At 47.7% G+C, this 13,692-nt stretch overlaps 1 protein-coding gene across 1 annotated transcript; it reads right to left on the reverse strand.

Annotated features, from left to right (window-relative positions):
• Positions 1–7,687: 7,687 nt before the first annotated feature.
• Positions 7,688–13,132, reverse strand: LOC133358742 (large ribosomal subunit protein bL27m-like). Its single transcript, XM_061577188.1, has 5 exons — positions 13,007–13,132; positions 11,658–11,768; positions 9,866–9,933; positions 8,782–8,886; positions 7,688–7,955 (listed from the first exon to the last, which is right to left on the reverse strand). Exons 1-5 carry the CDS (start codon positions 13,083–13,085, stop codon positions 7,854–7,856), a joined length of 465 nt encoding a protein of 154 aa, XP_061433172.1. The 5' UTR covers positions 13,086–13,132; the 3' UTR covers positions 7,688–7,853.
• Between the last annotated feature and the right edge of the window lie 560 nt (positions 13,133–13,692).

A 13,692-nucleotide genomic window follows, 5' to 3' on the forward strand; every position in this document is an offset into this window, starting at 1 on the left:
GTGGCAGGGTGGGATGGGGTGGGCGGGCTGGAGGGGCTGGGTGTGGTAGGAGTCCGAGGTCAGGATTGGAAGTGGTTTTGGTGGTGGTGGGGGGGTGGTGGCAAATATGGAAGATGGAAACCAGCTGTTGGAGCCAAGGGAGCCTCTTGGGCAAATGTCGTCACGGCTGGGTGTGGTGGTGATGCAGGGGTCTCCGTTCAAGCCGCCTCCGTTGAACGAATACGTTTCTCTTGAATTAAAACAAAATATAGCGCGTTTACATTTAATGGGAATTCCACGCAAGTGTAGTGCTTAGAGGCAGAGTTCAGGCGTGCAAATGTTAACGTTTCTATGTGCTGGTCTGCTCGTTACTCATTTAATCCGTAAGAATATGAAAGTTTTTTTTTTGTAAACGAATGGCAGTCGTGAACAAGCGCACGTAAATAAACTCCACAATTTGTCATCAAAATATATAATCAGCTTAACGTTTCAGAAAATGTCCCTTGGAAGAAGAAAATCCAGTCGAGGGGGGAGGAGCCTGGTCTGTGGTTTTGGTCTCGGGAAGAGAGGTGGGTTTTTGGGTTGGGGTTAGGGTTGGAGTAGCTCAGAGGCGTTCATAACGGAGCCCCATCCATAGTCAGGGAGCACGCGACCACCTCATCCTGCATTGCCCACTGCTACAAGAAGGCCGGGATGTGTCCGCTTAGATTGCAGGAAGGCCCATATGTGTCCCGTTAGTGCACAGGAAGGCCCATATGTGTCGCGTTAGATTGTAGGAGGGTCGGTATGTGTTCTGTTAGGTTGTAGGAAGGCCAAAATGTGTCCCGTTAGTTTGCAGGAAGGCCGAAATGTCTCCCGCTAGTCCATAGGAAGGCCGAAATGTGTCCCGTTAGGTTGCAGGAAGGTCGGTATGTGTCCCGTTAGTTGGGCGTGGTGGAAGTCCGGCCATACTTTTCGGCTGACAAGGACCTTGAAAATGCCGAGGATGCTGAGCAGGCCACTCCCTTCCTCGTTCTGTAAATTGCCTGCTTCGCCTCATCAAAGTTTACCAGCCCATCACTGTATTAACCACAAATTCATATAGCCACATTCTCCACCCACCCACCACCCATGCTGCAGTTTAACACGAAGTAGGATTTCGCAACCAACAGTTGTTTTGGGTTAGATCGCGTAAATATATAAATGTGTCGTTAAACCCGTCACCACCCGACACAGCCAACTAGTGAGGTTTGTCACGTAAACAGAACAGGCGGAATTTGTCCACAAATCTAGCTGTCGCCTGATGAAGCTGGTTGTAATTACTGGCGAAACGTCGTACTAAGATTGTAAATGTTGTGCCTTGGCTCTCCAACATACAACCGGTGGTGCTGTACTAGTGACGAATTGGCCACGTTCTGTTTGTGTGACAACCCTTACTAGTTGGCTGCATCGGGTGGTGGCGGGTTTAACGACACAACATTTATATATTTACGTGATCTGACCCAAAAAAAACAACCTGTGTTATGGACCCTCGCTGTACCCGGCTATTGAGCTCAACAACCCATAGCTGTGATGTCACCACAGAGGTACAAACACCGTGCCTCCCATCAGCAGCAGCAGCATCAATTACTGCGAATAAATTCTAGATTTGAAGCTTTCGTGACTGCAAGGATTCATATTCTTAGGTTTTTTTTCGGTAAAGTCACGTAGGTAAAACATTTAAATTAATAAAAGTAAAATAAAAATAAAATAAAAAATCACGACGTTTCGGAGGCAACACAAGCTTCCGTCTTCAGGTGGAACCGTCACAGCCACGATAGCTGTATCAAGTGAGAGAAATTCCAAGAAAACAATCCTTGTATATATACTGGTTGAGGGTGGGAGGAGCCAAGGTAGGCCCTGAATATTCAGTCCCTGAATATTCAGGGACTACCTTGGCTCCTCCCACCCTCAACCAGTATATATATACAAGGAGTGTTTTCTTGGAATTTCTCTCACTTGATACAGCTATCGTGCTGCGAATAAAGCCAAACTTCATGTTAAACGTGGCACGTGGAGGGTGAGTTAAGAGATTTACTCTCCAACACGCCGGTGAGCTGAAGTAGTAACTATTTGCCGTTGTTGTTTTAGTGACAAATCCCTTACTAATTGGCTGTGTCGGGTGGTGGAGGGTTTCTACACATGTACACTAACCCAAAAAACCTTTATTATGAATAATATTGGTCGCGAAAGCCTGGGTTAGTCGATGCTCGCTCACCCGCTCGCCCACGTGGGCTCGTTATTATTATTATTTCAGTAACGAGACGGTGTTGTTGTTTTTTATACTAATGCAAGTGTATTTTTTTATTTTTCAATCAGAGGACCGTTTCATGCAGCTCGCCCCGTGTTCGCTCACCAAAGGTGCGCACGTGTCAAAAACGTGGATCACGCAGAGTATCCGGTCTGTTTTGGCGTTCTGCCTGCATGCGTTTTCTGTTCTGACGATGGTGTCGTTTTTGAGCAATAAACCTTGCCTTTTACAGTTTGCAATTGCAGTTTGCCGAAAAATTTCACAAGATCATCACCATACACACCCCTTTGTCATCGCACTCACGAATCACCACCATATTCGTCCGTACCGGAGGTAGCTGCATTGACGATTAGCAGCTACAAATGAAACACCCCAATCCACTCTCGACACACGAGAAGTGGGGAGTGATTTTGGGGAATGGCTTTCTCGAATCCATCTGCATCACAGCCATGAGCGCGGTGCTGAGATTTCTCCGGGGATTCCTTCCCCGCACGAAGCCAAAACTCTCACTACGAATAGAATTGTAAATGTTGTGGCTTGGCTCTCCAACGCACAACCGAGGGGGGTACGCGGATCCCTGAGGGAGTAAGAGGACCCCTGAGGGGGTACCCCCTGGCGGGGTACCCCCTGGCAATGTCCCAGGTGTGTTACGTGCGGTGATTTATTAAACGTGAAATTATATCACACACGAGAGCCATCGGTGAATTCTAAAATAACTACGATTAATTTGTTTGAATCTATATGGTGACCGAGAACGATGTAAAATACCTCTCAAAAACTCTTATTGATCTTTGCTGTGGTTTTCACACCATATGATGATTGCTTGTGTTGCAATCGAAACGTCGTGAGAATTTAATTGTTTTATTTTTATTATTTTATTATTTCCCTTCTACGTGACTTTACCGAAAGAACCGAGAATATATATTCTTATTGATCGTAAACAATGTTGGTTTCCAAGAGCAACCAGCTAACGCAAACAATTGATGTCACGCGTTCAGAGCGTCCATTTTTTTAAGTTCGTTAGGATACCTCACAAAATGGACAATAGGTTTAAAAAAAAGTTGTTTATTACCCGTACATTGATTTCTCAAGAACTATGTTTGCATACGTGTCAACCCATACGGTTGACCCGTATTGTTGTACAGGGAAAGTGAGTTTTCAGGTCCATACGGCGAACAGCCGTTTCATGATGGGACTTTGTAGGATGAACTTTGAGATTTATAAGGGACACGGGGCTACCAATAATGTCTGAATTAGTCTATGATTAGGTAGGGCACTGATAAGGGGTTGACAGGTATGGGTTGAGCTCACAAAAAGGTCTGTATTGCACGTTTCTTTGCATGTTCACCACACGTACGTACGGTTAACGCAGACTCCATTCCTTGCAATTTTTTTTTATATTTGGTGTTTAAACATCTCAACACCTCCTGGTTTTATTTGCCAGAAAGAGTAAACACCCTATACTCTTTGGTTCTTTCATATTCTTAGGTTTTTTTCGGTAAAGCCACGTAGGTAAAAAAATTTAAATTATTAAAAGTAAAATAAAAAAAATCACGACGTTTCGGAGGCAACACAAGCTTCCGTCTTCAGGTGGAACAGTCACAGCCACGACAGCTATACTTTTATTTTAATTTTTTTAATTTTTATTTTTTTACCTACGTGACTTTACCGAAAAAACCTAATAATATGAATCCTTGCAGTCACGAAAGCTTCAAATCTAGAATTCGGTGTAAGAAGTTAACCTTCACTGAAAGCTCCAAGGGGTTATGGACAGGAAACACAAAATGGCGAACAACAGCAACAATGGGGCCATTCTGAAGGGACACATTCAGCCATGGTTATCCGCAGCGTTTTGTTCACCACACGCGTGTGCCAACTCATGTTTCCGTTGTGGTACGAAATTAAAAAAAAACATAATCTTATCTTGTTTGCGTAATACGGAGGCCCTTGAATGGGAGATGTTTTGACGCTGTCTACCGCCATCTTGTGGTGAGTCCAATTGGATTTGCCAGGGGTGGGTGCGGACAGACTCGTTATCGACAATGCAGTAGCAGGGGACTTAATTATGAACATTCGAACTTTCATAGACACGAACAAATCCGTGCCGTGTGGTCCAGTTGCCTGTTCAACCACCTGTGCAATAGACGGCAGTGGTGGCATCTACATCTGCAGAACGTGAAAAACCAGTGGTATCTACATCTGTAGAACGTGAAGAACCAGTGGCATTTACATCTGTAGAACGTGAAGAACCAGTGGCATCTACATCTGTAGAACGTGAAGAACCAGCGGCATCTACATCTGCAGAACGTGAAGAACCAGTGGCATCTACGTCTGCAGAACGTGAAGAACCAGCGGCATCTACATCTGCAGAACGTGAAGCACCAGTGGCATCTACGTCTGCAGAACGTGAAGAACCAGTGCCATCTACATCTACAGAACGTGAAGAACCAGTGACATCTACATCTGCAGAACGTGAAGAACCAGTGGCATCTACATCTGCAGAACGTGAAGAACCAGTGGCATCTACATCTGCAGAACGTGAAGAACCAGTGGCATCTACATCTGCAGAACGTGAAGAACCAGTGGCATTTACATCTGCAGAACGTGAAGAACCAGTGGCATCTACATCTGCAGAACGTGAAGAACCAGTGGCATCTACATTTGCAGAACGTGAAGAACCAGTGGCATCTACATCTGCAGAACGTGAATAACCAGTGGCATCTACATCTACAGGAGATTATGCTACTTTTAAAGCCACTCCCCATGTTTAGTGTACATGCCACACAACATGTTTAGAAACGACAGGAGTAAAGTTGACCTGAAGAACAAATCGACTTAACGAACCTCTGGAACAGAACTCGTTCGTAAGTAGAGTCCCTGTACTACATAAAGACAACGATCTTCCTCGTACAGCCTCTTGGGGCAAGTGCTGTTAGCGAGTAGCACCACGCCCAGCCACCTTTGGCGATGTTTACACACCGCACTGGGTCCTCATTTGAGGCTGAGTCGACTTATGGGAGGCCCAGGACCGGTTCAGATAATTGTCACTGGTGTTGGCCGTGAGCGGAAATCGAACTTGGGATGTCGGGTTCATACTACGACGCTACCGCTCCCCACACTTACATACACGCGCTCTCACACATAAATTCATACATCACACACTCACATTACTTCAAAACCCAAAAAAATATTTATAACAAATATACAACTTACCTCATCCCAAAGCCATGGTGTCACGGGGGCCATGTTGTATATCGGCAACCATGTTGAACCAGGATTATTTCCCTGGAAGCCGATTGGTCGGTGTTCCGCAAGTGATGACGCAATCCCTAGCAACCACTGTATTTTGTGCGACGTGCACAGCAAAATGCTTACACGCGATTTCGAAGTGTACGTAAAACTGCTTCCTTGCATTTAAGCAGTTTTATTTCGGACTCTGGCCCCTGATTTTTGTGTTGTATCATCTCTCCCACATTCCCTCCTTAATTCGTTCACTTATTCATTCACTTCGAGACCCAAACATCATTGCACATCTCCTGGCTTTTACATTCTTCCTCGAAGACACCAGTGGTGTAACCATCAACCGCATCAGGACATCAACAGGCCGATGTGCACAACGCCTACGAAAATGAGTAAATTAAAGACACAGGCAACAGCAGTGCAATTGTGGCCATACAATTCAAACTCATGGGCAGAGATAGAGACCATTAGAGATGCAATAAAGGGCAGCCACAGTAGTGCGATTATGGACATGCAACCCAAAACTGTGGACCATATCGTAAACCACCGTGATTTGTGCTCTTTCTACGGAGGAAGAGGAAAACGACACAATTCTCTTCTCTCCTGAAAGCCTCTCGTCGTGGCTAGTAGACCTCAACAATGGAGTCTAGCTCCTGAACAAATTGCCATACGCAAGAATAGAATCCACTTACTGCGTGACCAAATCACCCGTAAATGCCCTACCCCCCCTGTTAGACCAGGAGAAGGGAGTTACGAAACATGTGCCAGATTCATCAATCCTAGCCTCCAGTGCTGGATAAACAGCAGAGGTCGCAAACGGGTTTTGATTCCTTACCCTTACCCGGCCGCACCAGGGTCGCAAACAGGTGCCCGTACCCTACCCGATACCCAGCTACCCGTCCCGGCCAGGTATCGGGTACCCGATTGCGACCTCTGGGATGAAGCCATGTTGCAGGCGCGGGTGGGTTGATTCTAGGAACTTGAATTGTGAGAAAAGACGTTGGGAAATGAGTGACAAACGGTGACTCACCAGTGACTCACGGCCTACCCGTACCCATACACGGCCGCACCAGGGTCGCAAACGGCTACCCGTACCCAGCCGGGTACGGGTAGCTGGGTATCGGGTAGGATACGGGTATCGGGTACCCGATTGCGACCTCTGATAAACAGGCGTGCGTAGCCACCACCGCCCGCCCTGTGCGTGGCGATTGCTTTTGTAAGCATTATCCAGGTTCAAAGCCTGCTTGGCCCGACACGTAATAAAGGTTATCTGGGTTAGATCGCGTAAATATAAATGTGTCGTTAACCCACCATCACTCAGCACAGCGAATTAGTAAGGTTTGTCACGTAAACGAAACGTGCCGATTATAGTTACTAATTTAGCACACCCGATGTGTTGTCAGTGAATAAAAAAAAACCGCCCGATGAAGCTGGTTGTAATTACCAGCGAAATGTCGTACTCAAATTGTAAATGTCTTGTGTTTACTTTCAACACACCGGTGTGCTGAACTAGTAACTAATTGGCTCGTTTTGTTTACAGGTGTTGTTGGGTTAACAACACATTTATATTTACACAATCTAACCCAAAGTGTTGCATTTGCCCCACACGTTTCACAAACTTTCGCCACCAAATCACAGCAGCAGCAACACCCACCGCAGCAGCAGAACAGCTAAATCAGGCAGTCGAGAATGCAGTGTGGGTTTCATTTTTTTTTATTAAAGCGTCAACCGCAAAAAGGGGAGCTCAAGTGCACCCTTGTGTGACACAGGACGACGAAACTTCCTCTCGCATTCATAACGGAGGTTTTTGGGTTAGATCGCGTAAATATGAATGTGTCGTTCAAACCGCCACCACCCGCCACAGCCAATTAGTAAGGTTTGTCACGTAGACAAAACGTGCCAATTCGTTACTAGTACAGCACACCGGTTGTGTTGGAGAGTAATCCCACCACAACATTTACAATTGGAGTGCCGTGACGTTTCGCCGGTAATTACAACAAGCGGCATCATCAGGCGACAGCCAGAGTTGTGCCTCTCGCAGCGCGCAAGATCCCAATTCTAGATTTGAAGCTTTCGTGACTGCAAGGAATCATACTCTTAGGTTTTTTCGGTAAAGTCACGTAGGTAAAAATTAAAATAAATAATAAAAACTAATAAAAAGAATGTTACTATTTTATTTCTATTATTATTTTTAAAAATATTATTTTTTTTTTCTTTTTTTTTCTTTCTTTTTACCTACGTGACTTTACCGAAAAAACGCAAGATCCCACTCGGTCACACATTCCCCAGCCCCAGGCAGCGAGTCCGTGGGCTTGAGGCTCACGCGAGAGGTCTGCCACTGAAGAGTGGCGTGACGCACCGCCGCTCACATCATTTCCTTGAGGACGAAGCGCCCCTCCTGGTGAGGAGGGATGACGTTGATGAACGTCTTGTAGAGCATGGCGCCTCGCGGCAGCTTGCACACCACCTGCAAGAGGCGGCACACGGGTTTTACGCGGGAGGGGATCACGTCTCGAGACGCGGTCGCGTTTTCACGATCGCGGAATTCAATTCTATCCACCCCACCCCCCACCAACAACCTCCGACTAGCACAGTTTCTGCACCTACAATTGAACACGGTTGGCTACGTACGGCACGAAGGAAGTTCAACATACATAAGGATATCATTCGTACGTTTACCAAATTTTTCTACACTTTACAAAACCCTTTCTGGCACTCGACTCAAGGAAGAAATAGAATGGGAATTTCGGAAGCACAATGAGATTATACGACGGTGAGATTTCACACGCGTTTTTTTTACCGCGATTAAAAGTGCAATATGTCAGAAAGCGCCCGTAGCTGGAGATGTCTCCCTCCAGACGTACGTACGTATGTCCAACTTCTTTTGCATGTTGGCTATCAACAACAAGGCAACTCCTATGACTAATTGGGAATGGGACGCAAGCGTAGGATTGATCACCCTGTCGCTGGCCGCCTTTGGGGAGGGTGTATAGTATGAAAGGCCGAAACACCCTAGGAACCAAAGGTTCACTACTGACGATGCGCTCCCCAAATTTCACCAGGCTCACTGTTCATGAACTCTTGGAAGTGCTTGCACAAAGGATAGTAACATCTCATCCTGTGTTCTTTGGAATCTGAATTTGCATTGTACGTAGCCAACCGCGCCAATCGGAGGTAGTCTGCCTTCCAGACACCGAGGTGTCGCTCACAGCGGAGACCGACAAGACAGACGGTGAATGTCAGCGGGGCCTCGCACGGCCAAAGCGATTGGGAGGCGAGCGGGAATCTCCCACCTGGAAGGCCTCCCTGCTCCGCGGAGGAGGGACGTACACCTCCTTGGTGAACCGCACAACGCCGTCCTCCAGGGCGTACAGCGTGTTGTTCCGACCCATGCCCACCTGGCGGAGTTAAACAAAAGCAAGCGGCAGTGAGGGGGGGGGCGGTTGGTAGCTGTGCTAATGAGCTCCTCACACTGGGTGTCTGCGGATGCTGCCGCGGGTTGTGTAATAATGGGTTCGCACACTGGATGAAAGAAAAAGAATAGGAATTACTCTGTTTGGCTATAATACAGGAGGTGTTAAGAAGATCGAACACCAAACAGACACCGATTGCAAGGTATTGTCAAGTCTGCATTGACCACACATCATGCGTGTGATAAAACATGCAAACATGCTTTGATTATAATGTCTTTGAACTGATTGGCCCACACCAGAGACAGCCTACTTTATAGCCTTGTCTCACCACCGGTGTTAGACCAGAGAATGCCAACCGGTGAACAGCACAAGGACAATGCACACATTAAAGCATTATCACACGGGTTGAGCAGTTTCTATACGGAACCCTTTTTTTTTCATCATTTTGATTGTGGAAAAAAGTGGTCCCATAGGTTGCACGCTGGACTTGCAATTAAGAAGGTGGGTGATTAGTTTCAATATGCCGCTGTGGTGGTGTAATGGTCAGCACGCTGGGCTTGCAATCCGGAATGGTGTGACCATGTGGATTTGATCTCGAGGAATATAGATGGGTGAATGAGAAGGTGTCACCATTCATCAGACTTTAGATTTGAAGCTTTCGTGACTGCAAGGGTTCATATTCTTAGGTTTTTTCGGTAAAGTCACGCAGGTAAAACATTTTAATAAAAAATTCCACCTGAAGACGGAGGCTTGTGTTGCCTCCGAAACGTCGTGATTTTATTTTTATTTTACTTTTATTAATTTAAATTTACATTTTTTACCTACGTGACTTTGTAACAATTCACCGCCCCCCACCCCGTTGCGTGTGGACGTGTGAGAAACACTTGCGAGTAAGAATGCCTCTGCTGCGACATCAGTAGAGAGCGAGAGAGAGAGAGTGTGGACGGCGCAGGGAGGAACTCACAAACGCCCCCGGGTGCCAGCGGATGAGCCTCTGCGTGGCGAGGATGTTGCCGGCATGAACCATGGCACCTGGGGAACGGAGACGGCTCACTCAATCAATCGTTCATTCAGTCATTCCCTCGTTCGTTCCTTTCTTAAGTGTCGCACTCAATGAACTCACTCGCACATTCCTCACCCATTGATCAATTTACTCACTCATTAATGTACCCACTCGTATATTCAATCGGGCCACTCTTTCACTATTCATAATCAACGTTTTTGGGTTTAGATCGCGTTATTTATAAATGTGTCGTAACCCTCCACCACCCGACACGGCCAATCGGTAAAAAAGTGTCACGTTGACAAAAGACAAATAGTTCACTGCTTTAGCCCCACCGGTGTGTTGAAGTGTGAAAGCACAACATTTACAATTTTTGAATACGACGTTTCGCTGGTAATTGCATCCAGCATCATCGGGCAATTCGCCAGACCGGTGTGACCATGTTTCACTAATTCACCCGCCATTCAAAAACCCACGTACTAATGCGCACGCTCGCTTGCCAACTCAATCGCTGTCTCTCTACCCGCTCACCCATTCGCTTACTCGCTAATTTAGACTCGCTAACTTGTCCACAAACGAGCTCACTCCATCTGCCCATACGCGGGCCCAATCACCCGCCCAACCCAATGCCTGCGGTGTGACCGACAAGAAACAAAACAAAACACTTGACCGTGGAAGACAGGGGTCGGAAAACCGAAATAACAACAAGAGCCATATTTTGATTTAAAGCTTTCGTGACTGCAGGGATTCATTTTCTTGGTTCTTTCGGTAAAGTCTCGTTTTCCTTTTCACCGTCTGGTTTGTGTGGTTTCTCGTTTTTTTTCTCACGGTGACATTTTTCTGCCCCCACTTTTCAGAACAAACATGATGAGCGTATTATTTGCTTATATTCTGCATGCATCTTCTTGGTTCTTTCGGTAAAGTCACGTAGAAGAGAAATAATAAAATAATAAAAATATAAAACAATAAAATTATCACGACGTTTCGACTGCAACACAAGCAATCATCATCAGGTGTGAAATCCACAGCAAGAAAATTTTAAAAAAGTTGCGGTTTTTTCTTGATGCTGACGTTAGGAAAAACCGCCACTTTTTCAAAATTTCTTGCTGTGGATTTCACACCTGATGACGATTGCTTGTGTTGCAGTCGAAACGTCGTGAGAATTTTAATTGTTTTATATTTATATTTTATTATTTCCCTTCTATGTGACTTTACCGAAAGAACCAAGAATAAGAGCCATATTTTTCGAAATTCTGAAAAAAGAAAACCCCCGCAATACATCAAGAGCCGCAATGCACATGGTGAATAAGAGACGATGGTTCCTTAATGACTGTCAAGAAGCGGTCCCTTGAAGAGCCGCACGCGGTTTCTGAGCCCCAACATTGCCGCCACCTGCCCTAGGAGGGGCAATCATGGTGAAAGCAAATTTTACCTTCACAGCAACCGCAGTGTCTCAGAATGGATGTACGGTACGCTGAACTTCTTTCGCACCGTACGTAGCCAACCGTGCCAATTGGGAGGTGGGGAATGTCTGCAAACATGGGTCGTTTCGTCTTCTTCTTCTGCGATGACCACCCCCCTGGTCACATGACCACGTCGCCACCACCCTGGCGACGTCGCCACCACCCTGGCGACGTCGCCACCACCCTGGCGACGTCGCCACCACCCTGGCGACGTCGCCACCACCCTGGTGACATCACCACCACCCTGGCCACATCACTCGCCTGGCGATGCGGGACTATTTTTTTTTTACCTTCAAACTTCTTCCATCCGTAGCGCTTGCCCGGACTTTTGGGCGCCGAGTTCCGAACTTTGCTGCCCGCCTTCTTGGACGCCCACCTCACGCCGGCCGCAGCCAACGCGGCTGCACAGCGGTCACAAGTCAGGGGAGGGAGGGGGTCACGAGAAGGTTTAGAGACGGTGGTGGTGGGGGGGGGTGGTGGGGGGGAGGGGTGGTGGTGGTGGGGGGGTGGTGGTGGTGGGGGGGGGGGTGGTGGTGGGGGGGGGTGGTGGTGGGGGGGGGTGGTGGTGGGGGGGTGGTGGTGGTGGGGTGGTGGTGGTGGGGGGTGGTGGTGGTGGGGTGGTGGTGGTGGGGGGGGTGGTGGTGGTGGTGGTGGGGTGGTGGTGGTGGGGTGGTGGTGGTGGGGGGGTGGTGGTGGTGGGGGGGTGGTGGTGGTGGGGGGGGTGGTGGTGGTGGGGTGGGGGTGGTGGTGGGGTGGTGGTGGTGGGGGGGGTGGTGGTGGTGGGTGGTGGTGGGGGGGGGGTGGTGGTGGTGGTGGGGGGGGGGTGGTGGTGGTGGGGGGGGGGGTGGTGATGGTGGGGTGGTGGTGGTGGTGGTGGTGTGGTGGTGGTGGTGGGTTTTTTTATTATTATTTTTCTATCTACTTGACTTTACCGAAAGACCCAAAGAAAAATAAAAAACTATCTTTTTAAATTTTAATCAAGCAAATCCCACTGAGTTATTAACTTTTTCCAAAACCGCCCTGCCCATCACAAACAACTCAACTAAGTGGCTTGCCGCGTGTAAATTCATAGCAGCAGCAGCAGCAGACGAATTGCCCGACTCCTCGAAATGTGCAGGGATACAACATCGGAGGGCACCGGGAGAGGAAAAAAATCCACGCGAACCACGGCGTGCAAGAGAAAGAGAGAGAGTTTGTGCCATTCATTGATTGATTGTAGGTGGTGAGTCGTGTGTGGGTGGAGGAGCGGTGGTGCAGTGGTTGTCGCCAAATCCCCAGCCAAGTGACCCACGTTCGAATCCGGCGCGGCCACACGGCCGATAATAATGCGGCAAAGTCGAGATTAGAAGCTTTCGACACTGCAAGGATTCATACTCTTAGGAGTTTTTTTCGGTAAAGTCACGTAGGAAAAAATTATGATAAAATAATTAAGAAAGTTTCGAAACGTCGCGATTAATTATTTAATTTCAAAAAACATTTTATTTCTATTTATTCTTTATCTATATTTTTACCCACGTGACTTTGCCGAAACAACCCAAGAGTATATAATGCGGCAAAGTCAACATTTACATTCTAAACGTGCGAACTCCACGAACACAATTACTACATCGCCAGGCGAGGGAGATAGCGACGCCTGTACCCGTCTCTCTTGCGAAGACGGCGGTGGAGACCGCGGCGGACAAGCGCAGCGAGATGGAGGGCAGCCTCAGCAGCGCCATCGCTCACCACCACCACCACCAACACACTGCACTGTGCCGCGCACTGTACACAACGGCGTGGCGGAAGGACGCGGGGTCGCGAAGCGCCGCGTCGGCCATCTTGGTAAGGGGGGTTGAGTTGGTAACGGCTCGATTATCGGCCATATTGGTAAGGGATTAGCGGGGCGGGTGTCGGCCATCTTGGTCAGGGTATGTGGTTGGTAATAGCTTGCTCGTCAGCCATCTTAGTGAGGGGTGGGCGACGTATCGCGCGTTGGCCATCTTGGTAAGGGTTTAGCGACGGCGCGTGTGTCGGCCATCTTGGTCAGGGTATGTGGTTGGTAACAGCTTGCTTGTCTGCCATCTTGGTAAGGGATAAGCGATGTGTGTGTCGGCCATCTTGGTCAGGGTATGTGGTTGGTAACAGCTTGCTCGTCTGCCATCTTAGTAAGGGGTGGGCGACGTTTCGTGCGTTGGCCATCTTGGTAAGGGGTGGGTGACATCACGCGCACGGCTTATTTAGAACAGGATAAAACATTTTTTTACTTATACCAGAGGACGAAGCCGTTTAGCTTATAAAGCTTTTTATTTATTTCACGGATGTCCAGAATGGGCACGGAGTCAATAC

The sequence above is a fragment of the Lethenteron reissneri genome, chromosome 63 (genome assembly GCF_015708825.2).
Source record: "Lethenteron reissneri isolate LAM-NWPU_2019-01 chromosome 63, ASM1570882v1, whole genome shotgun sequence".
In the NCBI taxonomy this organism is placed as follows: Eukaryota; Metazoa; Chordata; class Hyperoartia; order Petromyzontiformes; family Petromyzontidae; genus Lethenteron; species Lethenteron reissneri.

Excerpts from the sequence above, each read along its gene's own strand:
- LOC133358742 (XM_061577188.1), bottom strand. The coding sequence starts at position 13,085 with ATGGCGCTGCTGAGGCTGCCCTCCATCTCGCTGCGCTTGTCCGCCGCG. Across the intron at positions 9,934-11,657 it reads CGGATGGAAGAAGTTTGAAG|GTGCCATGGTTCATGCCGGC; the intron begins GTAAAAAAAAAA and ends TCCGTTCCCCAG. Across the intron at positions 7,956-8,781 it reads GGAGCAGGGAGGCCTTCCAG|GTGGTGTGCAAGCTGCCGCG; the intron begins GTGGGAGATTCC and ends CGCCTCTTGCAG.